Source organism: Leiobunum rupestre, chromosome 2 (assembly GCF_980474605.1).
Source record: "Leiobunum rupestre chromosome 2, qqLeiRupe1.1.hap1, whole genome shotgun sequence".
In the NCBI taxonomy this organism is placed as follows: Eukaryota; Metazoa; Arthropoda; class Arachnida; order Opiliones; family Sclerosomatidae; genus Leiobunum; species Leiobunum rupestre.
Genome location: NC_143385.1, coordinates 89,751,508 through 89,778,806, shown reverse-complemented (window position 1 = coordinate 89,778,806; position 27,299 = coordinate 89,751,508). Strand labels below are relative to the sequence as shown.

The 27,299-nt window shown below is 36.2% G+C and overlaps 1 protein-coding gene across 4 annotated transcripts in view; it reads right to left on the bottom strand.

Annotated features, from left to right (window-relative positions):
* The window catches only part of nSMase (neutral sphingomyelinase), a 28,846-nt gene extending 11,907 nt beyond the window's left edge, over positions 1 to 16,939 (bottom strand). For 2 of the 4 annotated variants that reach the window (XM_090166655.1, XM_090166654.1), the window contains exons 1-2: positions 16,530 to 16,702; positions 690 to 786 (exon numbers count right to left, since the gene is read on the bottom strand). In XM_090166655.1, the coding sequence (XP_090022781.1) occupies positions 690 to 786; positions 16,530 to 16,573 (141 nt within the window). In that variant the 5' untranslated portion in view covers positions 16,574 to 16,702. The other 2 variants (XM_090166652.1, XM_090166653.1) reach the window with 2 other exon arrangements.
* Positions 16,940 to 27,299: the final 10,360 nt, after the last annotated feature.

Genomic DNA, 27,299 nt, shown 5'->3' with positions numbered 1-27,299 from the left:
AGCTAGTCAGGACATTTAAAACAAATCAGGGAAATGACAGGGAATTTGATTTCGGTTACAAATAGGAATCCTTTACTAAAATAAAATATATATATATATTTGGCACAAATAAGTTAGTGAAAATCTCAGGAGATGGTCAGTTTAAAACTGGAAAAGTAAGGGAATTTTAATCTGAAAAAACTGCCTCAAGCCTGTAATTCCCAATTTTCCCAGGTCTACATCAACCCTGTTTAGGTAAAAATCACTCATGATCAGCTTTGTTAATTTTAATTTTTAGGGAATGAATATTATTTATTATTTTAATTATTATTTATTAATGGTAAACAGAGTTGGACAAAACTCAAGAGTGAATTTGTGCGAGTTATTTTCCCCTACACTTTTCTCCCTAAGACTAGTAAAAGAAGGCGGGAAATTTGGTTTTAAATTTAATTTAATTACTTTACTGCAGAGCGTGGCGCCATCTAAAACGGTAAAGGAGGCTAAAATATACTTATTATAATTCAAATTTTCCGGCTTAAATTTGAAGTTTCCCGCCAATAAAAAGAGTGAAATTGATGACCTTGACTAATTTCACTTTTTTGCGGAAGAGTGCACTCGGCGAGTGGGAAAGAGTGAAGATTTTTATTTAGTTCTAAAAATCACTAGTGATTTTGCCCATGTCTGATAGTAAATGATCTTGATGAACTTACTTCTTGCAGGAAAACGAAGTCGTAATCCGACGTACTCAAGTAATGAGCGATGGCTGGGAATCTCTCTCTCCGATGCTTCGACATTCCCATGATGCCCCTGCAATGAAAATCCAAATTGGTCATCAAGAAGACCAAACAATACCATCTATAACCATTATAAATTACTGGAAATAATTAGCGATTGTAGTTCCATTTGACCGAAATATCTCGTTCCGATTCATTTGGCCGACTTTATATAAAACCGACTGTTTTTTTTTGGGGAGTAGTCGGCCTTACGAGCAGTTATGCTGGAAAAAAGCTTTTCGGGTTTGGATAATTACTATCTTACGAACAGTCGGCCAAATGAATAGTGACCGTCGAAGTTATGAACAGTCAGCCAAATGAATAGTGACCGTCGAAGTTATGAACAGTCGGCCAAATGAATAGTGACCATCGAAGTTATGAACAGTCGGCCAAATGAATAGTGACCGTCGAAGTTATGAACAGTCGGCCAAATGAATAGTGACCGTCGAAGTTATGAACAGTCAGCCAAATGAATAGTGACCTTCGAAGTTATGAACAGTCGGCCAAATGAATAGTGACCGTCGAAGTTATGAACAGTCGGCCAAATGAATAGTGACCGTCGAAGTTATGAACAGTCGGCCAAATGAATAGTGACCGTCGAAGTTATGAACAGTCGGCCAAATGAACCATGACCGTCGAAGTTATGAACAGTCGGCCAAATGAACCATGACCGTCGAAGTTATGAACAGTCGGCCAAATGAATAGTGACCGTCGAAGTTATGAACAGTCGGCCAAATGAATAGTGACCGTCGAAGTTATGAACAGTCGGCCAAATGAATAGTGACCGTCGAAGTTATGAACAGTCGGCCAAATGAATACCCAGGTAGCAAAATGTGGTTAAAAACCGTTTTAAAACCGTTGATAAATAGTAGTAAATCAAACGTTATAATAACGTAGATCATGTCCGGTGATTTATACTATAATAAAACCGTTAGAAATACGTTTAGTTAACGTTAGTATTTTTCTAATCGTAACGTTACTTGTGCAACGTAAATAACACGTTATACAAAAAACCGTTTATTAAACGTTCAATAAACTACCATAAAACGTTTTTCTAACGTTAGTGCTCTAATTGAAACCAACTGTAAATCAACGTATTTTAGGAGTTAAAATAACGTCGTTCTTATACTAGAATGTATGCCTTTTACATACTAATTAGAGCAGGCGTGATCTCCGAAATGGATCAATTTTTATTTAATGCATCTCTCACATAAAAATTTATTGATAGCCATAAAAATATAAACAGACACTGGAAAAAATTTAAGTTAAGAAAAGAAAGAACTGTACTTTTTATAAAACTTTTGGGTTACAATGCAATATGAACTACTAAAACATATCAGTTGATTAGATTAACACAAATCACTTTTTTGGAAAATAAAAAATTGGATCTACTTAAAACTTGAATGTACGTTATTTAAAAATACTTAAATCGTATTTCCAATAATCGAGAATATTTGAAATTAAGCATTTAATTAACGAATTTTAAATATTAATTTCTCCCTTGTTTCTAAAATATCACAAATCGCTTTTTACGGAAAATATACACGCTATTTATTGCAATACTGAATCTAAAATCTCCATCAGTTTGGTCAAACATCTTAAAAAAGTTTAATCTTACTTGTCGTTACTTCCTAAATATTTAAATCTTATTCAAATTAATCAAATATACTTGGAGATAATCTTAAATCCCAATTTTGAAAAGCATAAACATATGGTATTACAAAATCTATTTCATTATTAAAGGTACACAAATCACCTTAACTCAATGACAACAGAAAAAAATATTCAAAATATAACAATAATGACATTCCTCAAAATTATTTAGTACTAACTAAGCAATATAAATTTCTCTATCAATATAAACAAACTGCAGAATTGCAGATGAAGATTGTTTTTTATTTACCACAGCTGACTATTACAAAACTTTTTTATTGTGAATTTGTGATGGCCTATAGTATTTAAGATTAGCAGTAAATATAGCCCTAATGAAAATAATCCCTTATTTTAGGGTTAAGAAAAATGTAGAATGTTTCCAAATTTCAACTCTCAACATTGAATTAAAAAGCATTATTTCTAATTTTTTTACCTAAAATAACTGAATGCAAACATGGTGATCTAATGTAGAGACATCAATTTGATAATGGAATTATATCTTCCCCCAGACTTTGAAATTTTTACTTTAAATACAGACTGCGGTATTTTGCTCACCCGCTGTATCGCATACTAAGAATCATGTAATCAGAGCTAAATATTTGAATTTTTTATCACAACTCTCTATTGCTAAACTTTTAAATTAATAATATGAATTTCCGGTGGCCTATAGTATGAAAGATAAGCAGGAAATATAGCCCTAATAAAAATAATCCCATATTTTAAGGTTAAGAAAAATGTAGAATTTTTCAAAATTTCAACTCTCAACATTGAATTAAAAAGCATTATTTCTAATTTTTTTTCCTAAATCACTTAATGCAAACATTGTGAACTAATGTAGAGACATCAATTTGGGAAGGGAATTATATTTTATCACAGAATTTAAAATTTTCACATTAAATACACTGGTATTTTGTTCACCCACTGTATCGCGTACCAAGAATCATGTAATCAGAGCTAAATATTTGAATTTTTTTGTCACAACTGTCTATTGCTAAACTTTTTAATTAATAATATGAATTTGTGATGGCCTATATTTTTCAAGATTAGCAGTAAATATAGCCCTGGTAATAATAATTCATTTTTAAGATTTAGAAAAATGTAGTTTTTCTCAATTTCAATACTCAACATTCAAATAAAAAGTATCATTTCTAAATTTTAAACTTATTGCATGGAAACAAATTGAACCCAAGTTAATTTATTGCATACAATGTGAACTGATTTATAGCTTGAATAAATTCATAAAAACATAGTTTTTAAACCAAGTTTGTTAATGCAAATGAGACTTTGGAAAGTGATACAAAGGCTTAACTGCTGGGTCACGATAATCCATTATTAAATACTAAGCGATCATGTCAAATGACATTTAGTAAATACCTATTAATGTTTTATAAGCTTATCATTAACTTGCTAATATATTTAATACTTATAATTACCATATTCATTCAAATTACAGCACTATCTATTGATTGTTTAAAACCGACCGTGCTAATGCCTATTGCCTAATGGCGCGATACTTTTACCACTGCCTATAATACAAATGCGTAGGTACAGCTTTTACTTTCACTTTAGATAATCTCTACCTGTGCAGAGCCACAGCCGACTTCGATTGGTCGCATGTATAGGGAGTTGTTAGTCCACGTGCGCGTGGCATGAAGGGCTTGCTACGGTGCCACCACACTCCTACGCGCATTACAATTGTAACATCTAGAATCCCGTTTCGGGGTACAAAAAGTGTTCAATCACTTTCTATACCCGAGAATAAAATTAATTATTATAACACATCACTTGAGCTATGCTTGAGCTAGGGGATGAAATGAATTTTTTTCTATAGATGGATAAATTACGAATAGGCAACTTAATTCGGCTGAAAATATGGTAAATGACAAATTGTAAGACCAAAAATAAGTTTTAGAGGTTTTGCTGTAGTATTTTTAACAACGATATACTAAAGTATTAAGTTAAAATTTTAACCTTTATCGTTGAATTAGTATCTATAAGAACGTTTATATGGTTATTTATCCTTAATGAAAAAATAGTTTTTAACAAAACCAAAAAGAAACGTTATATTTTCGTCTAAAAATAAACTTGGACGAAATTGATTAAAAACAACGTTATTTTAACGTTAAGAAGGTTATTGGAAAATTTGGTTCGAAACAGTTAAATTTATAAACTACAATTCAACGTTAGTAGAACGTTGAAAAAATAACTCATAACGATATTTCAACCAGATAACCAAAATTTAACCAAATTGCAACGTTGCTTTGCTACCTGGGTAGTGACCGTCGAAGTTATGAACAGTCGGCCAAATGAACCATGACCGTCGAAGTTATGAACAGTCGGCCAAATGAACCATGACCGTCGAAGTTATGAACAGTCGGCCAAATGAACCATGACCGTCGAAGTTATGAACAGTCGGCCAAATGAACCATGACCGTCGAAGTTATGAACAGTCGGCCAAATGAATAGTGACCGTCGAAGTTATGAACAGTCGGCCAAATGAATAGTGACCGTCGAAGTTATGAACAGTCGGCCAAATGAACCATGACCGTCGAAGTTATGAACCGAAAAGACCCCGTAAAGTATCGCCCCCTATTGTAGCCGCACCGCGAAATATTTCAATTGGTCAGATTATTTTTAGACCTTTCCCTAAATTCGATACGTCTGCCCAATTTGTTCTTGAGATAATGCAATAAGGCTTATTTACGAATTCACTAGCTCTTTTTAGTGTATGAGCTGATGAAGCATTCTTTCATGGACATTTGCCGTAATCTTCTACAATCTCTTTTGATAAACAACGTAATTTTTTTAGGCAATTACAAAAGCGAAACTTGGCGTGACTATGCAAATTTCCTCAAAACGTTTCCTCAGCAATGAAGTTCCAAAATTTAATTATAAAAAATTTAATTTGACGCGTGTTTGAATACCTACAACTTATGACTATATAGCTAAAATCAAGAATAAAGTGAATTCCTTGTAATGCAATGAGTAGTAGCATAAGTAACATGAAACAAATATAAGTATGACAGTTAGCAAAAATTAACACAGAACTGATTTTTAGTACCCCTTAGTAAGTGAATGCTTTTCTGTAAGAAAAGTTGTACACCTTTTACGCTATATTAAACTATTCGCTTGTTCTGGTGAAGAGAATGACGTTGTGAACTATTCGTCAAGGCCAGAGTACTGAGGTTTTATAGTACTCAGTTCGGTTACAAGTGCCAGTCTGAGCTAGGTGAGATATTCATACTTATTTATTCACGTTCTTTATGGTTGTACTAATGTAAAATTTCCGGGATATAATTTAATATCTCTATTGTTACTTGTTAAAAAGAAAAAAATATTTTTCCTTCTGTTGCACGGTTCGTACAAAATTTCCGGATTTAAATTCCCAGACATTTCCACGTTTTCCCTGACCCAATCAGAGATGGGCACACCTCTCAATGACTTACTAACACTCACTCTTAAATTAAAGGTTTGAGAACTTATCACACTTACTCCAGGTCACTTAAAAATTTAATGAAAATTCTAACTCCAGCACTCACACAGTTTTTTAAATTCAATGAGAACTCCTCTCAAAACTCATTGACTATTTAAAATAACTACTTTCACTCACACTAAGTTTTAGAAACAGAATCAGCTCATCTCCCACTCTCTTTTTTTCAGTTTGTTTAAATACACTCATTTTGCACAAAATACTGAAAGAAAATTACAAGTCACTTGCACTCCAAATATCATTCTAAGAACAAAATCAGCTATTTAACTCGAGTCATTTCAATTTAAGCTATATCTCGTCTCCCGTTAGAAAATATTTACTCGTCTCCCGTTAGAAAATATTTACTCGTCTCCCGTTAGAAAATATTTACTCGTCTCCCGTTAGAAAATATTTACTCGTCTCCCGTTAGAAAATATTTACTCGTCTCCCGTTAGAAAATATTTACTCGTCTCCCGTTAGAAAATATTTACTCGTCTCCCGTTAGAAAATATTTACTCGTCTCCCGTTAGAAAATATTTACTCGTCTCCCGTTAGAAAATATTTACTCGTCTCCCGTTAGAAAATATTTACTCGTCTCCCGTTAGAAAATATTTACTCGTCTCCCGTTAGAAAATATTTACTCGTCTCCCGTTAGAAAATATTTACTCGTCTCCCGTTAGAAAATATTTACTCGTCTCCCGTTAGAAAATATTTACTCGTCTCCCGTTAGAAAATATTTACTCGTCTCCCGTTAGAAAATATTTACTCGTCTCCCGTTAGAAAATATTTACTCGTCTCCCGTTAGAAAATATTTACTCGTCTCCCGTTAGAAAATATTTACTCGTCTCCCGTTAGAAAATATTTACTCGTCTCCCGTTAGAAAATATTTACTCGTCTCCCGTTAGAAAATATTTACTCGTCTCACTAGCAAACTTCGTCCTTAATTAAGTTAATTCTTAACAGTTATCAAAAGCAAGTAGTTTGAAGTACACAAATTTAGTTTAATTTGAGCTCTTTGTTTTATAAAATATCAGTTTACATTTGTACTTGTCTTAAAGCACGTGTTCAACTTAACTTACTCTAGGAACTTTTAACAAAAGAAAATATCGAGTCAAGAACTCTTTCATTTGATGTTCATAGTTTTGAAATTATTTCTCAATTCCCTGTGCATGACTCAGCCTGCTGCGACTCTACATAGAGATTCGGGGTGTTTTGTAAGTAGGGAAAGCGAGTCTAGAAATAGTGGCTTTACGCGATCTAGGGGTATAAACATTGATAACCAGCTGACGCTACGAGCCACTTAGGGAAAGGGAGGGGAAACTACGTATTGTTTCTCTATGGTCCTAGTAACTCAAAGCGACGCCCTAAAATAATAAACCACTAACTCACTCCACCTAGTAGACGAGTTACAATTTAGTATATTTTGATCACTCCCCATCGGCGGTTTTACACGTTTCCCAGCTCATGACTACTCATCCCTCTCAAAGATTCACTCACTCAATGCACTCCCTCTTAATTTTTATAAAATAAAATTACTCATTCGCCCGTACAATTTTTGTTATTTAGACACAGCTAGGTCCTACTCATTCGTGCTATGGTATATCGCGTTAGCTCATCTCACCGTGAGATGAGTGCGCCCATCTCTGGACCCAATTGACAATTTTTCCCTGACCATTTTAGTAGAATAAATGAATGTTTTGAGGTACCGTAAAATCTTTTAAAATATTGATTATGTTTATTAATACATGCCAAAAATTTATATGCATGATTTTTTTGGGATAATTTTAAAATTCCCTGACCTTTTAGAAACATTTTCAAATTAACGGACCTTTTGGAAACATTTTAAAATTACCGGACCTTTTGGAAACATTCTCGAATTACCGGACCTTTTGGAAACATTCTCGAATTACCGGACCTTTTGGAAACATTCTCGAATTACCGGACCTTTTGGAAACATTCTCGAATTACCGGACCTTTTGGAAACATTCTCGAATTACCGGACCTTTTGGAAACATTCTCGAATTACCGGACCTTTTGGAAACATTCTCGAATTACCGGACCTTTTGGAAACATTCTCGAATTACCGGACCTTTTGGAAACATTCTCGAATTACCGGACCTTTTGGAAACATTCTCGAATTACCGGACCTTTTGGAAACATTCTCGAATTACCGGACCTTTTGGAAACATTCTCGAATTACCGGACCTTTTGGAAACATTCTCGAATTTCCTGACTTTTCCAGGTCGTGTACGAACCCTGTGTTGTAAATCGCGTACTAAATTGTACGAAGTTGGAATTATCGTACGGCTTGAAATTATCACCATGTTCTATATAATTATCGTACGTCTGGCAACGCGGCGATCGGCACCTTAATTCGATACGCTCGGCTCCAACTCCTGAAATTCACGTTAATATTCTTTGTCTCTGCACCACAGATATAACTCGCATACTTTTAATTAATACATTTTTGATATTACTATAGACCTTCAAGTGCTAGTTACACGCAACACAAGGCATTTTCAGTTTACATAAAATGCATAACGGTCAACCAGAGATAGGCAAAAACCCAATTTCCGAGCTCGTGCTCTTCTCTTTCACAGTGAGTAGTTCGCGCTCTTCTCTTTTAGTACAAGAGGGCGAGCCCGCGCTCGCGCTCTTTTAAGAGGAAGAGCTAGAGCTCGCGGTCTGCTCGTAATGAGAAGCGCTCTCGCTCAGAGACCGATAGATTCTGGGAAATTCACATTCAGAAAAAGCACCACGTGATGTGATTCGTGAGAAAGGCGGGAATCAATTTTTTTAAATTTCGCTCTCTAAGGGCGGCGCTGAAGCTCGCGCTCGAGCCCCTCACTTTTTTCCCGAAGAGTGGAGCTCGCGCTCTTCTCTTTTTTCCCGAAGAGTGGAGCTCGCGCTCGCGCTCTTCTCTTTTTTCCCGAAGAGTGGAGCTCGCGCTCGCGCTCTTCTCTTTTTCCCGAAGAGTGGAGCTCGCGCTCGCGCTCTTCTCTTTTTTCCCGAAGAGTGGAGCTCGCGCTCGCGCTCTTCTCTTTTTTCCCGAAGAGTGGAGCTCGCGCTCGCGCTCTTCTCTTTTTCCCGAAGAGTGGAGCTCGCGCTCGCGCTCTTCTCTTTTTCCCGAAGAGTGGAGCTCGCGCTCGCGCTCTTCTCTTTTTTCCCGAAGAGTGGAGCTCGCGCTCGCGCTCTTCTCTTTTTTCCCGAAGAGTGGAGCTCGCGCTCGCGCTCTTCTCTTTTTCCCGAAGAGTGGAGCTCGCGCTCGCGCTCTTCTCTTTTTCCCGAAGAGTGGAGCTCGCGCTCGCGCTCTTCTCTTTTTCCCGAAGAGTGGAGCTCGCGCTCGCGCTCTTCTCTTTTTTCCCGAAGAGTGGAGCTCGCGCTCGCGCTCTTCTCTTTTTTCCCGAAGAGTGGAGCTCGCGCTCGCGCTCTTCTCTTTTTTCCCGAAGAGTGGAGCTCGCGCTCGCGCTCTTCTCTTTTTCCCGAAGAGTGGAGCTCGCGCTCGCGCTCTTCTCTTTTTTCCCGAAGAGTGGAGCTCGCGCTCGCGCTCTTCTCTTTTTTCCCGAAGAGTGGAGCTCGCGCTCGCGCTCTTCTCTTTTTCCCGAAGAGTGGAGCTCGCGCTCGCGCTCTTCTCTTTTTCCCGAAGAGTGGAGCTCGCGCTCGCGCTCTTCTCTTTTTTCCCGAAGAGTGGAGCTCGCGCTCTTCTCTTTTTTCCCGAAGAGTGGAGCTCGCGCTCTTCTCTTTTTTCCCGAAGAGTGGAGCTCGCGCTCGCGCTCTTCTCTTTTTTCCCGAAGAGTGGAGCTCGCGCTCGCGCTCTTCTCTTTTTTCCCGAAGAGTGGAGCTCGCGCTCGCGCTCTTCTCTTTTTTCCCGAAGAGTGGAGCTCGCGCTCGCGCTCTTCTCTTTTTTCCCGAAGAGTGGAGCTCGCGCTCTTCTCTTTTTTCCCGAAGAGTGGAGCTCGCGCTCTTCTCTTTTTTCCCGAAGAGTGGAGCTCGCGCTCTTCTCTTTTTTCCCGAAGAGTGGAGCTCGCGCTCTTCTCTTTTTTCCCGAAGAGTGGAGCTCGCGCTCTTCTCTTTTTTCCCGAAGAGTGGAGCTCGCGCTCTTCTCTTTTTTCCCGAAGAGTGGAGCTCGCGCTCTTCTCTTTTTTCCCGAAGAGTGGAGCTCGCGCTCTTCTCTTTTTTCCCGAAGAGTGGAGCTCGCGCTCTTCTCTTTTTTCCCGAAGAGTGGAGCTCGCGCTCTTCTCTTTTTTCCCGAAGAGTGGAGCTCGCGCTCGCGCTCTTCTCTTTTTTCCCGAAGAGTGGAGCTCGCGCTCGCGCTCTTCTCTTTTTCCCGAAGAGTGGAGCTCGCGCCCAAAAATAGCTCTCGGACTCTTTAGAGCCCAGAGTCCGCCGATATCTGCGGTCAACACGAAAAGTTGGATTTTCGTCTTCTAAGCGGAAAATTTGATACATTTTTTCACCAAGAATCAGGGTTGGCACTGTATTGATTTTTGTTATAAAAATCCAATCATCTTTTTTTTTATCAAAATCGGATTGTTTTATTTTTTTTTTAATTTATTGATTTTTATACAATTATTGGCTCTTTTCCTGAAAAATTAACGGATATTTTACTTTTATGAGTTAGCTAATCTTGAATTAAATGAAATTATAATTTAATTACTATTTATTATTTTAGTTTGCTCAGATTTTCTATGTATTTTAAAGCAAGTGTCGGCTAGACGTCAAGTAGCTCTTTTTTCAACAGATGTCGCTATCGTCGACATCAAAACAAGATAGTTAAGCTACATTTTGGCGCAAAAGGCGATACTTAAAGGTTAATTGAATCTTTTGTAAATTGGTCAATAACATAAATTACAGTAATTTTTAACAATCAATTCTATATGGGATATATAATTTAGGCTAAAGCCCACTAAATGGAGTACAAGTGGTCTAATTATAATACTCTACAATGGCTCTCTGACGACGTTATAATTTGGCTTGAATTTAAGCTTCCTTTGCCAGGGCCGGCGGATCGTGTTAATCTCGGGTGGGTAGTCAGAAGAAGGGGGGGGGGGCGGATTTATTGGGTTATCCTACATAAAAAGATAGGCCTATATAATACTAATTAAGAGAAATTGATAGAGGTAAAACTACAAAAATTTTGTATTATTCAAATTTATCATTACATAGTATCAATTGCGCAATGCAAAAACTGTACTGAGCTTTGCATTTTCGGAAATGAACTGATTCAACAATTTTTCCAAATATTTTGACGCGTGATTTCATGTAGCTACGTGTAACGATGTTTGAAGGATCTGAGTACTAATATTTAAACTCAATTATATAGAAAGGTAGAGACAACGTTATAAAACGTAGTACTGACAACTGTGGGTACTTTTACTACCCCAATTTGTGGTAGAAGACTTCGTTCCTTAAAATTAGGCACCGATTATTTAAATTACAATTATTTAAAAAATAAATGGAGACTTTATGGCTTTGGTGTCAAATAAGCAGTTTAGGGAGAATCAGTTATTTATTTTTTGAACACTTACATTAGAGCCCACTACTAACCAAATAATCAACTCAATATCATATATGTAATATACATTTAGTATCGTTTACCTTCTAAAATTTTAGGTGTATGTATATGCACTTATAATTCCTACTTCACAACGGGAGGTAGCTAATAACTATTTTATATAAATGTTTGATACAAAGAGACTAATGACGACAAACATTAACGTTTAAATACACTTATGAAAATTATGCTTTTGTCATTTTATGTATTTTTAAATTTTGATTTTGATGATTTACTTTAATCTATTTCAATCGGGGCAGTGCCGCGTGCATAGTTTTCAACAGCACCGATATTTTAAGCATGAGATAAAGATAGTGTTGTATTTAACTTCTGCATCACTTCCCGATAGAAGTCAGTCTTTACCGTATTTTCAGAAATAGAAAGGGGATGGACGCGAAGGAAATGAAAAGACTTGTCAAAGGTCTATGCTTAAGTTGTGATTTGCCCTTTGGCGAAGACTGCATTTTACTATTCACGCTTGTCTCATTAGAATTAAAAACTAATATTTAATAACCTATTTTACAAATTTACTTCTGCAGTTTTTATACTGAATGAATTAACTTAATCAAGGAGGGGATAGGAAAAATACGTAGTTCCTGGAAAATTGTGGAAACCTAGCTATTCTGTGACCATGGCCGTGGCTCTATCCCCATAGTACCGACTTTGATGACATCAATTCCGGGTGGGTAAAATACCCACCCGGAATTTCCCGGGTGGGTACTTCTACCCACCATACCCACATTATCCGCCGGCCCTGTCCTTTGCATTAAAGGGCAACGCAAGTGGCCATGTAGGGGGAGCTTGTTTTGGAACTATGTCGTAAGTTGGGTTTCCAAGGAGGATTTTATACAGCGCGAAAACCTATTCTCCTTGATGTATCCACGTGGTGCCATTTCGCTCTCATTCGAGAATTTTTCGATTTTCTTAGCTCATCACCAACAAATCCACGAATTTATGCTTAGCTTAATGTATTTATTATGGAGAAAAAAACTGAGTTAGTTTCCAAGAGTTCGACGTTGATATTTTCGATTTAAAAATGTTTTGGAATAAAATCATCTGCCAGTTTAATATTTTTAATTATGGAAGTTGATACATTAGGCCTTGGATGCGGTAAATTTCTGCCGCTACCCTCACACACCTGGTCCTATATCCCGTTTCCCTTAACAATTCCCTAATCATTATACCCCAACAGATTATTTATCTTTGTTTTATTACATTTATTTTATATAAAGATCCGATTTGTCGGTAAGCTCGGACACTTCACTTTCCTCGGCCATTTTCGCGACTAAAGAATGGATGGATTTTGCATAAAAACCGCGAGAGGTGCATTTATACAAAATATGGGTCTGCTTTTTTTACAGAGGGAAAGGCTATGGCAGATAGCAAGAATGTATTGAAGTTACTAAGAATATTAGACTACAGGATTCTGATTCCCTTCCTCGCAGCCTTTGTAGCTTAAATTCGTCTGCTTTCCCATTCTAGTTTGCTATATGGTATGACCTTGAATGCGCCATAAATGCAGACGAACTTTCTCCACAAAAGCTGTGAGGATGGTAACAGGGGTTAATGCTATGCTGAAATATTCTTAGTAACTTAAATACATTCTTGCAGATAGCGCATGCGCAGTCGTTTTTTATATATAAGACAATATACCCCATTTACCCCCAGCATGGTCACTTGCGTTGCCCTTAAATAGATGGCACCACGTTCTCCAGTAAAGGTCGCTTATCCCCCCCCCCCCCCGAAGAATCGGATAGATTCATGGCCATCTCTTATAACAGGGGCCTTTTTCATAATACAGGTGGCCGACAGTTGCTTTAATTTAAGAAACAATTTTTGTCATTTTTTATTTCTACATTAAATTGTATGATTTAAGTTAAAGCAACTGTCGGCTCTATCATTGCCACCTGTATTATGAAAAGGCCCCTGTTATTAGAGATGGCCATCAATCTATCCGAATCTTCGAAAAAAATGACTTTCGTGGAGAGAGTGGAGCCATCTATTAATGGGAACGGAAGCTAAAATTCAAAATAGCGAAACAATAACGTCGTCAGAGGGCCATTTTAGAGTATTATATTTAGACCACGTTTACTCTACTTACAAGGAGACGACCCGAGGTGTTACACACCAATTTCGTTCAAACTCGAGGGATTGGTAGACCTTCATGTAACTTGAAAAATCCTAAAGGGAATTTATTCAATGGGCAACGGTTTTGCAATGGCAACGAAAAATGTTTTTGACAACTTAAAATGGAAATTTTTCCTACTTAAGCCATATCGGTTCATTTTCACCCATTTGGTTCAAATTGATCAATTTTTAACAATTTTATTTATAATTTTGGTATTTTAAATATTTTTCAATTTTTTTAATTATTTAACAGGGGGGACCATGTTATTTTCAATGGGAAAATATCCATTTAATGTATTCAAAAACATTTTTCGTTGCCATGGCAAAACCGTTGCCCATTGAATAAATTCCCTTTAGGATTTTTCAAGTTACATGAAGATCTACCAATCCCCCGAGTTTGAACAAAATCGGTGTGTAACACCTCGGGTCGTCTCCTTGTTAGTGAACGTTAACCTAAATTATATATCCCATATAAAATATATTGTAAACAATTACTATAATTGAAGTTATTGACAAATTTACAAACGAGCCAATTAACGCGAAGCATACTTTTATGTCCCGCTTTTTGGATCAAAATGTAGCTTCAGCATCTTGTTTCGATTTCGACGCTAGCGACATCTGTTGATAAAAGAGCTACTGCACCTAGAGCCGACACTTGCTTTAATGATTTAAAAAAAATTGGTTGATTTAAATCAAATTGATTTATATCAGCCAACCCTGCCAAGAATATATATGTAATTTGAGCAAGAATGAACATTACAATGCTGCCATTTTTCTGGTGTAGATTTCTTAGTAAACCGCGAGTTTTCATTCATTTATTCATTTTTAATTTTTTATTTTAATTTTATATTTCGACTGTAACTTTCTGTAAGTGATACAAGGTTGTAAGGGGTTACAGTAAACGACTTGTGCCCCTACGCGACAATCAAAGCAATTAGTGAAAGTGAAATACAAAATGAGTTAACAGTTTCAATAGTATGTTTGCGGATTTTAATTATTTTCAAATGATTAAGTATTTAGTTTAACATTAAAAATGGTTAACTGCCTTGTTAAAAATTGCTTGAGTAATCATTTGCTATTTTATTTAAATCAGGGTTGCCACAAAATTTCCGATTAAAATTCCCTGATTATTCCCTGACCACTTTAAGAGATTTTCCCTGACTTTTTTAGGCCAAAATTTTTTATGTTATATTTTACTTTTATCAGGAGTTAAATAATTTAAATGGAATTGTATTTCAGTAAAAAGGTTATTGCAATGTTGAAAAAATTATCCAAACTTTCAAGGAAATAAATAGTAATCATAGAATTTGTCATAGATGTAGAATAAATTTACCTTCCAAAAGTGTCAAGATAAAATTGAATTCCCTGACTTTTTCCTGAATTTTTACAAATTCTTAAAATTCCCTGACTTTTAAGGCCCATTTTAAAATTCCCTGACTTTTAAGGCCCATTTTAAAATTCCCTGACTTTTAAGGCCCATTTTAAAATTCCCTGACTTTTAAGGCCCATTTTAAAATTCCCTGACTTTTCCCTAATTTCCCTGACGTGTGGTAACAATGTAAATAACACGGGTTTAAAATCTTATATTGTTTGGTTTAGGGCCCATAACGATATTAATTTAAAAATTTTAAAGTAAAAATCAAATTTTTAGACGTTTTGTCGCTTTGATGAGATTAGTACCTAGGCGCGAAATGGTTTGAATTTTTTACCTCCTCTCCCGGTTTCCATGGAGACCATAGGCCCCTCCCTTCGATGCAAACTATAACTATATCACAAAACGGAAAGCGTCTGCAAAGCAGACGAAAATTTACAAATTGATGGGCTTAAAATATTCAGTTCGTCGTCTATCTTACGAAGTTAGAAAATTCTAATCATGGAAAATACAAAAACGAATAGAATTTCGGACGGTTCATCGTCTCGGGTTACGTTAGGTTTAGTCTCATCTAATAAATTAATAATAACGAGAAATACACCACGCCAAACCCCAGCTTGAGAACCTTGTGATTAATTTTAAAGCCTATTCAAAGCTAGAGTTGCTATTCCTCAAATATATTTTCTATACCCTAATCTACCCGAAATATCAATGAAACAGGAAATATCACATCTTTTATAGAATTGTGTTTAACAAGAAAGGTTTAACTCTCCTTAATCCTGAGGGTTTTCTAAACTATAAAAGTATGCGTTCAATTTATAAATACTCACGGTTATTTTTGGTCCATACAAAATTTACTCGTTCGACTCAATAGTTTGATTAATTATTTAACTAAATACTAGTTATATTGGTAATAAAAATTTCTGATTTAAACATGGTTTTAAAACTGACAAATATTAAGATGCAGTATAAATATTCCTAAAAGTAGTTATAATTGTTTACCTTTGGTAAGGGAATTTTGCTCACCAGCAAAAATGGGAAAACCATTAAATAAAAATCCTTTTTTATCACTTATCAGCTTTATTTTACTTTGTACGAGATGAGTAATTTATTATTTTAGTTAAACGAGTAGATAGTCATCTTACAAAATGGGTGAAAAAGACAGTAACCTCCTCTCTTGATATGCAAATAATATTAAGCGTAACCGAGTAGTTTACACTTCGCAAAGTGTTAAGCACAGACAATTTATTCAAGGAGTTCCAACCATTTCATAGGTGGCTAGTCATATTTGCCATGCCACTACACATGTTAGACGGATGACGATTTCAAATCACTAACTCAACAAAACTTACCAACGCTAATAAATTGTATAATACGTAACCTCAATCACTATAGTAACTAAGACTACAAGCATGATATAAGAAAATGAATTTCATACATTCACCAAGTAGTGTTTAAAATTAAATTTAAAAAGAATAAGTTAACAATTTCTTAATAACGGTTTTCTGTCATTTTGCTATGCTACTAAAAATAGTGTATACATTCAAACAGAAGGGCAGTAACCCTTCAAAATGTAGAGACTGGAAACAATTAAAAACTTACCAACAGTTGAGGGTAAATATCTTTAAATTGGTCTCCATTTTCATATCTAAGGTTCGTCCAGAGAAAACGAGCGTTCCTCAACTGATCAGCAAGGAAAAAATTTCAAATGATTTCATCCTATAAAATGTTAAACTGTACAAGCATAACCACGAATTTTGACATAGAAATTAAGCAGACGCTAATGACCTCCGGTAAGATCTTCGACAAAGCTATCATCTAGCGGTTACAATAGCTACTAATGGGATTTATTTATTTATTCAATTATTATAAGGCTTTAAATAAAAAATAAGTAAATTTAAACATTGATAACTAAACCTTTTTTAATTTTATCGATTAGAAAAATTTTGAGTAAAAAATATTATTTTGAAGCAAGGCGCTTCAGGGCGGCACTTACGTATTCTAGCGCTAAATTGAAATGTCGACTTTTAATTTGACTGCGATTTCACCAAAGAGTATAAAAACTACGTAACCTCTTTGATTTCACCAGGTCGCATGCACAGGCTGGACGATACTCTAATAACTCCCTAGGTTAAATAGTCAAAATTTGAAAATGGAGCGTCTCGCGCGCGGACATTAAAAGAAACACGGTCTTGTAAGAACCATAGAAATCTCATAGGTAACTAGAATGCTGCCGTGTAACTGGCAAACGACCCAAACGCCGTGGCAGACGAAGCCAGATCTCAGCCAATCAGAGCTCAAAGAGCGGTTCTGCCAAGAATTTAATGTCACCGGAGAGAATGACGTCACTTATCTCCCGCTATAGTAACGGAACCAAGGAGGATTATTATCCTCCTTGGCGGAACCACTCTACGGCCTCTCATTGGCTGAAGGTTCAAGGCGAACTGGCGTCAAGCTCGGCCGTAGGCGGCAGCATTCTAGTTACCTATGAGATTTCTATGGTAAGAACGCGCGATTTTAAAATATAAAACGAAAAGGCAGTTGGGAACAGGCCCGTAGCCAGGATTTTTCAGTTGAGGGGGCCCAGCAAATTCCTAAGGGGGCACGTTCAGTGCCTTACAGAGAGTTTGTGGCGTCCGGTTATATGTCATAACTAAAGTAAATTAGGAACAAATATCCACTAGGCACCGTAACAATTCTTTAATTATATTGAAATAGAAATGATTTAAACATGATCAATTTAGTGGATTTAGAAGCATTTACCTCGGCTTCTCCTAATCTTTTCCGATATTAATCGGGGCACAACGATATTGTAAGGGGGCACAGAAACATTTTGAGGGGGCACGATGGGGCACTCACAGATATTTTTTGAGGGGGCACAAGTTATTTTTGAGGGGGCCAGGCCCCCTCTGGCCCCCTCGGTGGCTACGGGCCTGGTTGGGAATAAAATATTAAACCAAAAGGATTATTCAAATTTAGCTCTTAAAAATAATATTAAGCCTAACCTACAAAATACGAAATTGGCGACGGAGACTGAGCAAATCTGAACATTTTATTGTAACATACATCTCAACTGAAGATGGCTTTTCCAACTACAAATGTATTACCGTTTGCTATCGCTGAATCGAGAGACGATGTAAGCCAACGTTGGGAAAAATGGCTAAAGCGATTCAATATCTTTCTGGATGCATTCACCATAAACGATCCACACCGAAAGAAATCGATGCTTCTCTACTACGCTGGACAAGAGGTTCAGGATATTTTTGAAACACTACAACTCCAAGTACAACAAGCAGCCCCGGCTCAACAAGCGGACGCAATCCAACATTTTGACGAATATGTTGTAGCAAAAAATGAGCTGAATAATTACTTTCTCCCAAGACGGAATACATGTGTCAGATTTATAGCCCGGTGTACCTGTAAAATTCAAACCACACCACCGGAAGTCTATCATCAGAATGCCCTACGCCGGCGTCCACAAGCCCGGACAAGTGACAAAACCAGCATGGGCAGCAGAACCCCACTACCGATGGTCGCACCCTCGACGCAAGCCGCTCAACCCAGCAGAAGGTGCAGCAATGGTTCGACCAGCTCGCCACTTCGCACACAGCAGTGGGAATAAGAGTGGATGCTCTGGCAACCCCGGCCGACACCCTACCTAGGAAGGTAGAGAGCCAAACCCTTTGGAGACGGAATACAGTCGTGGAAGAATTCAAATTTCGCCAAACAACGCAATTACACTGTGAGTTGATCGATGAACATACAATAAGACTAAAAGCTCTCACTGTGTCCTGGGATTTCCATAACTCTAACAAAGAAATCTTGGGGCATCTCATAAAAACGTGCTCGTTGGCATCACTTCGCCGCAAAGCATTAAGGGAACCAGTGATAACTTTGGACGAATTTCTTACAATCGCCGAGGGGCTGATCACTCCGCGTAATCGGTGTACAGAGACCTACCTTTGACTGTACTAATGGGATTACGCGTAATCTTTGAAGGCCCTGCCTTTGGCAGTGGTAATCTAAGCGTAATCCGGTGTACAGACTTTCTAAAAGTGGTTAGCCCCTCGACAATCGCTGAGTCCTACCGACTTGCTGAGGAACAAGCCAACGTCATCGAAACTACATCTGACGACCTACCGTCTGCAAATGCCATTAGAAATACCATGAATATATCTAGCTATGAATATCCAACCCTACGATATAGCCCATCTATCATGTCGATTTGATTTGGGTGGCAACTTTCGAGACCAGTGACGCGTTTTCAGCCAATCAGGAGACTGAAGGAAATGACGGCATGCTCCTCTCTCGGTCGGAGCAGACATTATTGATCACGTGACTAGATAAGCCCAACCCAAATTTTAGCGGGAGGTTAGAGAGGCTATTGCTATTGTATATTCATAGCTAGATATATTCATGGAAATACTATAACCCAACAACCAAACCAAAACCTTCATATTCCAAACCAACAACAACAACCAACTCAACGAAAATATGATAACAATTTTCAACAAACATCCAATCAATTAACAACACGTCAACCAACTAATCAACAAGCAACTAATTATCCACAGCAACAACAACGTTACCAATCGCCATTTACATCTTTTCAAGGGGGTTATCGCCGATCTCATTATCCTATTCCGCAACATATAACGCGACATCCATAACCGATCATGGGCAGTAGGTTTCAATTATCGGGAACATGTTATAACTGTGGGGGCACATATATCCCCATCTTCAAGGTAGACAGGGCTGTCCAGCCAGAAACGATACATGTACATGGTGCGGAAAACTAGGACACATTGAAAATATGTGTCGATCGAAATCAAAGAACCGTGGGATAACCTCAGCCGCACTGATTACAACGGATGAATTTTTGTATTTGTACATTAACTCAGGGTGACCATTCTTCCTTTATTTTATAATGTTTCCTATCATTCAATGCTTTCCTTAATTTTCCTATAATTTAACCATTTTCCCTATATTTTCCTATAATTAGATATATTATTTTGTATTTCGCGCGGTTTTTTCGAATTTCCCGCGTGCCTAGTTCGCTTTTCGTAATACAGAGAGCGTTCAATGTACTAAATCCCTTTGATAAAATGTCAAGGTTTTTAAAAATCATGCATGAAGATAAAATGTAAACTGCTTCTCCAAAGAACTGCACTGAACAGAATTAAGAAAATCGTCGTCTGCTTAAAAGAAGTTCCTTTTATATTAAAACAAATTAAAATTTAATTTATGCAAATTTTCCTATATATCCCTATATTATCAAAGAAAATACTTCTATATTTTCCTATAAATCGACTGTTGAATTTCCTATATTCCTATAAATTTTTTAGGGTTTATCAGTGGTCACCCTAATTAACTCCATCTTGTGAATCTACAATCAACGCTTCTGACCAAACAGTAACACCAAGCGTTAAAAATCGAATTATGAAAATCTTCAACATAAATGGATTCAAGGTAACCGCGCTCCAAGATTCAGGAGCGTGTATCAATATTTTGGATTTTCAAACATTCGCAAAAATGCAACTACGACCTAACCTCGAGGCTACCAGGATTAGGGTATTTCCCTATGCTTCGAAAGAACCTCTACCACTGATTGGCAAATTTTCAACAACCATCAATAGTATCCACGATATCTTCCACGTACAGTAAATCGGCGTACAACTTTGTCGGTGCTCCAACATTAGAAAAATTTAATTTAATATCGAAAATATCTTCAATCAACGAAGAAACTCAAGACAATCACGACGATATTCACTGTCGGTATCCTCACCTTTTCACAGGAATTGGAAAACTTCGAAACTTCTAAGCACATATCCATATCAACCATTCTATGCCAGCAATCACTATACATCACCAGCGAATTCCATTCCCCATGCGACCACAAGGAAAAACATAACTTGACTACCTACTCGAAAACGATATCATAGAACCTGCCACGGGTCCTACAACTTGGTTTTCTCCCTTTGGTAATTATACCGAAGCCGAATACCCAAGATCAGATACGTATATGTGTCGATATGCGTGAGCCAAACAGGGTGATACTCCGCGAACGCCATACCCCACCTAAACTTGATGATATCATCTACGCTATGACTGGAATGAAGGTGTTCGGTCGATTGGATCACTACCAGCCCCTAAAAATCAACCAAAAATCCGAATTTACCTTGGACTTGCCAATTATTGCGCTCGTTTCATACCAAACTTTGCAACCATCACTGAGACTCTAAGACACTTGACAAGAAAAAACTGCGACTGGATTTGGACTACACACCACGACAATGCCCTACAGCCCATCAAAAATAACTTGAAGGCCGCGATGAACTTAAACTACTTCGACCCAACAAAATTAACAACCATCCACGTCGATCCAAGTCCGTTCGGGTTAGGCGCCATGCTTACATGTCACAACTCAATTCTCTCGAACAAGAAACAATTGTGGCATTTTCTAGCAGAACATTAACCTCAACAGAAAAGAAATTCTCGCAGATCGAGAGCGAGAGGGGCCTATAGCTATCATTTTTGGGTGTGAACATTACCATCTATTTGTCTCTGGCTCGACGTTTGTCGTGCTAGCTAACGGATCATAAACCGTTAGTGGCAATTTTTGGCAACCCTAGATCGTTAACATAAATTCGAATTCAGTGATGGTTCTACTTTCGGTTCAATAAGCTATTCGCAACGAGATCAAATGGGACACAATTAGGCCCACCGAAGAAGACGTGAAACGAGAGACAGCTTACAAAAAATAAGGCACGAAATATCTGAGATCGATGGCTTACTTCTCAAAGGACACCAAATACTATTACCAGAATCACTCGAAAACCACGCCATTGCCATAGCACATGAGGGACATCCTGGTATTGTTAGGACAAAACAGGCATTAAGGGACAAACTTTGGTTCCCAAATATCAACGAAGGCGTAAAAAAAGTCGTTGAAGACTGTATTCCGTGCCAAGAGACAACACCCAACCCACAATTTCAACCAGTTCAAATGACACCTTTACTAATTTAACCGTGGCATTCCGTCGCGATGGACTATTTCGGGCCTACCCCTACGGGGGAATATATTTTGATCATGGCTGACGAATACAGCAGATTACAGCAGTCAACATTTGTACATGGATTGATTTATCAGTCAACATTTGTACGTGGATTGATTTATCAGTCAACATTTGTACGTGGATTGATTTATCAGTCAACATTTGTACGTGGATTGATTTATCAGTCAACATTTGTACGTGGCTTGATTTATCAGTCAACATTTGTACGTGGCTTGATTTATCAGTCAACATTTGTACGTGGATTGATTTATCAGTCAACATTTGTACGTGGATTGATTTATCAGTCAACATTTGTACATGGATTGATTTATCAGTCAACATTTGTACATGGATTGATTTATCAGTCAACATTTGTACATGGATTGATTAATCAGTCAACATTTGTACGTGGATTGATTTATCAGTCAACATTTGTACGTGGATTGATTTATCAGTCAACATTTGTACATGGATTGATTTATCAGTCAACATTTGTACATGGATTGATTTATCAGTCAACATTTGTACATGGATTGATTAATCAGTCCACATTTGTACATGGATTGATTTATCAGTCAACATTTTGTACATGAATTGATTTGTCAGTCAACATTTGTACATGGATTGATTTATCAGTCAACATTTGTACATGGATTGATTTATCAGTCAACATTTGTACATGGATTGATTTATCAGTCAACATTTGTACATGGATTGATTTATCAGTCAACATTTGTACATGGATTGATTTATCAGTCAACATTTGTACATGGATTGATTTTTTAGTCAACATTTGTACATGGATTGATTTATCAGTCCACAGTTGTACATGGATTGATTTATCAGTAATTCCTTTCTAACAGTCTGTTTGTTTCATTATTATTAGAGTCCATGCTGTTGAACAAATCAAAAAGTCATTCATGTGTTGAAGGAACTCTGCTGTGAAATTGCTGTTTAATGGCATGTCCCGGGTTGTCCCCTAAACCCAATGCACAGTTTCACACGCTGTTTGAATGAAATTGGAGACACGACGGCTGAAAATTTGAGCTGCTAAACTGACTTTAATGTTGGGAAATGCAGATAATTTAATGTGTTTACGACGGTGTTAACTTATTATCGCTTCGAAACTTACCAATTTTTAGTCTAAAAAAATTCAAGGTCTGTCCAAGAAACAACCTTGCCATCCACCTCAATTGGATATCGTTTGAAATTGTTCCTCACACTTTTCAAGAGATGGGGGAGGATCAAAGAAGAATTTTCTCTTCATTAATTTCAATGTATGTCTTTTCTTCTGAACAAAGTTTGGTTTCCCTGTCCCTTGGTCACAGCTTTGACAATGAGCCCAATATTTCTTAGGAAGATAAAATTAGCGAATTAGTAGATTAGTCCATTATAAAAAGTTTTTTTAGGGTTTAGCGTGTTTATCCCTTTTTATAATGGACTAATCTACTAATTCCCTAATTTTATCATCCTTTGCATTACAGTCCATATGTGGTTCCTTTTAACGTTACATTTCGTATCCAATATTTCTTAAGTGAGTTTTGCATTCTTGAAGCCAAATCTTTAAAGTCTGTTCAAGGCAAGCATCTGTAACGAATTGCTTGTTTCCATTTGAGCTTTATGCCCTTAACCCTTCATTTGCATACTGCTTTGATCTTCCATATGGACCAAAATCTACGAAGCCTTCAATGATGGTAAGTTAGTTTTTCTTTTAGGCTCATTTCATCAAAAGAAACAATGACTTCTCTTTCACTGGTTTTTTTATTTTGAAACTTCATTTTCAAGCCTTCAAGAGTTTAATGGTCAAAACCAGGTGCAAATTTCATGCGAGCCATCCATTTCTCTAACGTTCGTTTGGTTCGAACACATAAAACTGCTTGCCACATTCTATACGCCTGCGGGCTATGATGAAATAGGGAAAGAAACGAGCGATGGGGTGGAAATGCTGTTCTTTGGAACTAACGGTGAATATTAAGTGCCCTCGCTGGAGTCGCAATATCAAACTACTACAAAATACTAAGTAGGTTGATTCCTACCACGCTAGCTGGAATTGGAGAGAAAACATTTTCCACCTTATGTTATACCCATCGCTGTGGAACGGCCCCATTTCTCCTATACATGTATATACTTCGGGCTCATTTAAAATTTTTCTCCATACAACAGATGAATATTTCCAAATTCACAATGAGGTAGAATAAATAGAGATCCAAATCCGCCTTCCAGAAACTACCGTTTCGCGGGACAGTATTTGCTGAGTTAGGCCTATAAAATGAACTTAAAGGAAAAGTCCAGGTTGGGTAAAACTTGGCTCTATTTGAAAGATCATGTTTAAATATAGGCCTACTCAAAAATATCAGTCGTAAAATTTTATATTTTTTTAATGACGAGAAATTAATTTTTTAACGAGCCAAATTTACTCGCCAAGCGATCTGCCATTTTGTTTCGCGGTGACGTTTTAGGACTTTAAAACACGCGCTGTTCGCGCTATAACAGCGCTCTGTTCCCTGCGCGCGCTTGCTCCGCGTGCGGTCTGCGGAGGGAAGACGGAAGAAAATGGCGGCTCGCTTGGTGCGCAAATTTCAGCCGTTTAAAAGTTAATTTCCCGTCATTAAAAAAAGATACAATTTTACGACTGATATTTTTGAGTTTCAAATAGACCCAAGTTTTACCGAACCTGAACTTTTCCTTTAATCAAATCATGTTGGCGCCATCGATCGTGTTATTGGAAAACTAAACCTTAACATATTTTGCAAAAGTGTCTGCTTATAGAAACAGATGGTGCCAAGTAGAGGTCGGCGTTTGAATAAGAAATTATACGATTGTTTATATTTATCCATAACCGAGAATTATTCAGAAATATTCGAAAAAAATGATTAATTTGACATGTTAAATCGTTGTTTAATCGTATAATTTATTCGTATAAAACAAATAATACTAATTTTAATGATTAATTGAAATTTTTGCGGTTAATTTATTTGTTCCGGCGACCTCTAGTGCCAAGACGATTGGATTAAGTTGAAACTCAAGCCTAATTGTCCTACTCAAATAAAACGTGTCCCGCGAATCCCGGATCTCTATTTATTCTACCTCATTGATATTTCAGCATGTAGAAACATTTATCTACAAATGTCGTCTGCTATTTAACACAAATTTAGTTCTAGCGTTGTAAGTCGGAAAGTTTGTCGGAAAATTTTCCGGAAAATGACCGAGTCCTTTTTTCCGGATAATTTTCCGTATTTTTCCGAAAAAAAATAAAAAAGTTTTAATTCCATGATTAGTCTTATATATTGTTTGCAAATTAAGCGACATTTTTGCCTATTTTTTTCGAATCTAAAAGTAAAACTAAACCTTTACACTAGTTTAAACTGATTAACAATGTAACACAAGTTATTAATGTTTTGTAATATGTTTACTGATAGTAAACATTTTATATCGATAAAAAGTTAAAAACATTAAAAATCCTTAAAAAGTAATTTTTTGTTTCAATGTTTTATTTTTCCGATTTGCGGAAAATTTTAAACGCGATTTCCCATTGATATTGACTCCCAAAAGCTTCAAGCGGAAAATGATTTTAAAATACCGATACATTAGACTATGGGGCGCCAAACTGGAAAAAACTAAATAACATTTCTGGGAATATTTTAACATTGCTGTAAATAATTTAACATTTATAGGAATATTTTAACATTGCTGGAAATATTTTAACATTGCTGGAAATATTTTAACATTGCTGGAAATATTTTAACATTGCTGGAAATATTTTAACATTGCTGGAAATATTTTAACATTGCTGGAAATATTTTAACATTTATAGGAATATTTTAACATTACTGGAAATATTTTAACATTGCTGGAAATATTTTAACATTTATAGGAATATTTTAACATTTCTAGGAATATTTTATCATTTCGAGGAACATTTTAACATTTATAGGAATATTTTAACATTTCTAGGAACATTTTAACATTTCAAGGAATATTTTAACATTTCAAGGAATATTTTCAAATTCTAGGAATATTTTTAAATTCTAGGAATATTTTTAAACTCTAGGATTATTTTCAAAATCTAGGAATATTTTCAAACTCTAGGAATATTTTTAAACTTTAGGAATTTTTTTAAACTCTTGGAATATTTTTAAACTCTAGGAATATTTTTAAGCTCTAGGTATATTTTCAAAATCTAGGAATATTTTCAAACTCTAGGACTATTTTTAAACTCTAGGAATATTGTTAAACTCTAGGAATATTGTTAAACTCTAGGAATATTTTTAAACTCTAGGAATATTTTCAAAATCTAGGAATATTTTCAAACTCTAGGAATATTGTTAAACTCTATTAATATTGTTAAACTCTAGGAATATTGTTAAACTCTATTAATATTTTCAAAATCTAGGAATATTTTCAAACTCTAGGAATATTTTCAAACTCAAGGAATATTTTTTAACTCTAGGAATATTTTCAAACTCTAGGAATATTTTCAAACTCTAGGAATATTTTCAAACTCTAGGAATATTTTCAAACTCTACTAATATTTTCAAACTCAAGGAATATTTTTTAACTCTAGGAATATTTTCAAACTCTAGGAATATTTTCAAACTCTAGGAATATTTTCAAACTCTAGGAATATTTTCAAACTCTAGGAATATTTTCAAACTCTAGGAATATTTTCAAACTCTAGGAATATTTTCAAACTCTAGGAATATTTTCAAACTCTAGGAATATTTTCAAACTCTACTAATATTTTCAAACTCAAGGAATATTTTTTAACTCTAGGAATATTTTCAAACTCTAGGAATATTTTCAAACTCTAGGAATATTTTCAAACTCTAGGAATATTTTCAAACTCTAGGAATATTTTCAAACTCTAGGAATATTTTCAAAATCTAGGAATATTTTCAAACTCTAGGAATATTTTCAAACTCAAGGAATATTTTTTAACTCTAGGAATATTTCCAAACTCTAGGAATATTTTCAAACTTTAGGAATATATTCAAACTCTAGGAATATTTTCAAAATCTAGGAATAATTTTAAACTCTAGGAATATTTTTAAACTCCAGGAATATTTTCAAACTCTAGGAATATTTTCCCATATAAAATATATTGTTTAAAATTACTATAATTCATGTTATTGATCAATTTACAAAAGAGCCAATCAACGCGAGGGGTACCTATAAGTACCTGACTTTTGGGTCAAAATGTAGCTTAGCTATCTTGTTTTGATTTCGACGCTAGCGACATCTGTTGAAAAAAGAACTACTTCATGAAGGCTGCTCCGACGGAATCGCGCGTTTTGACGAAATTAACGCATTTCTGAAT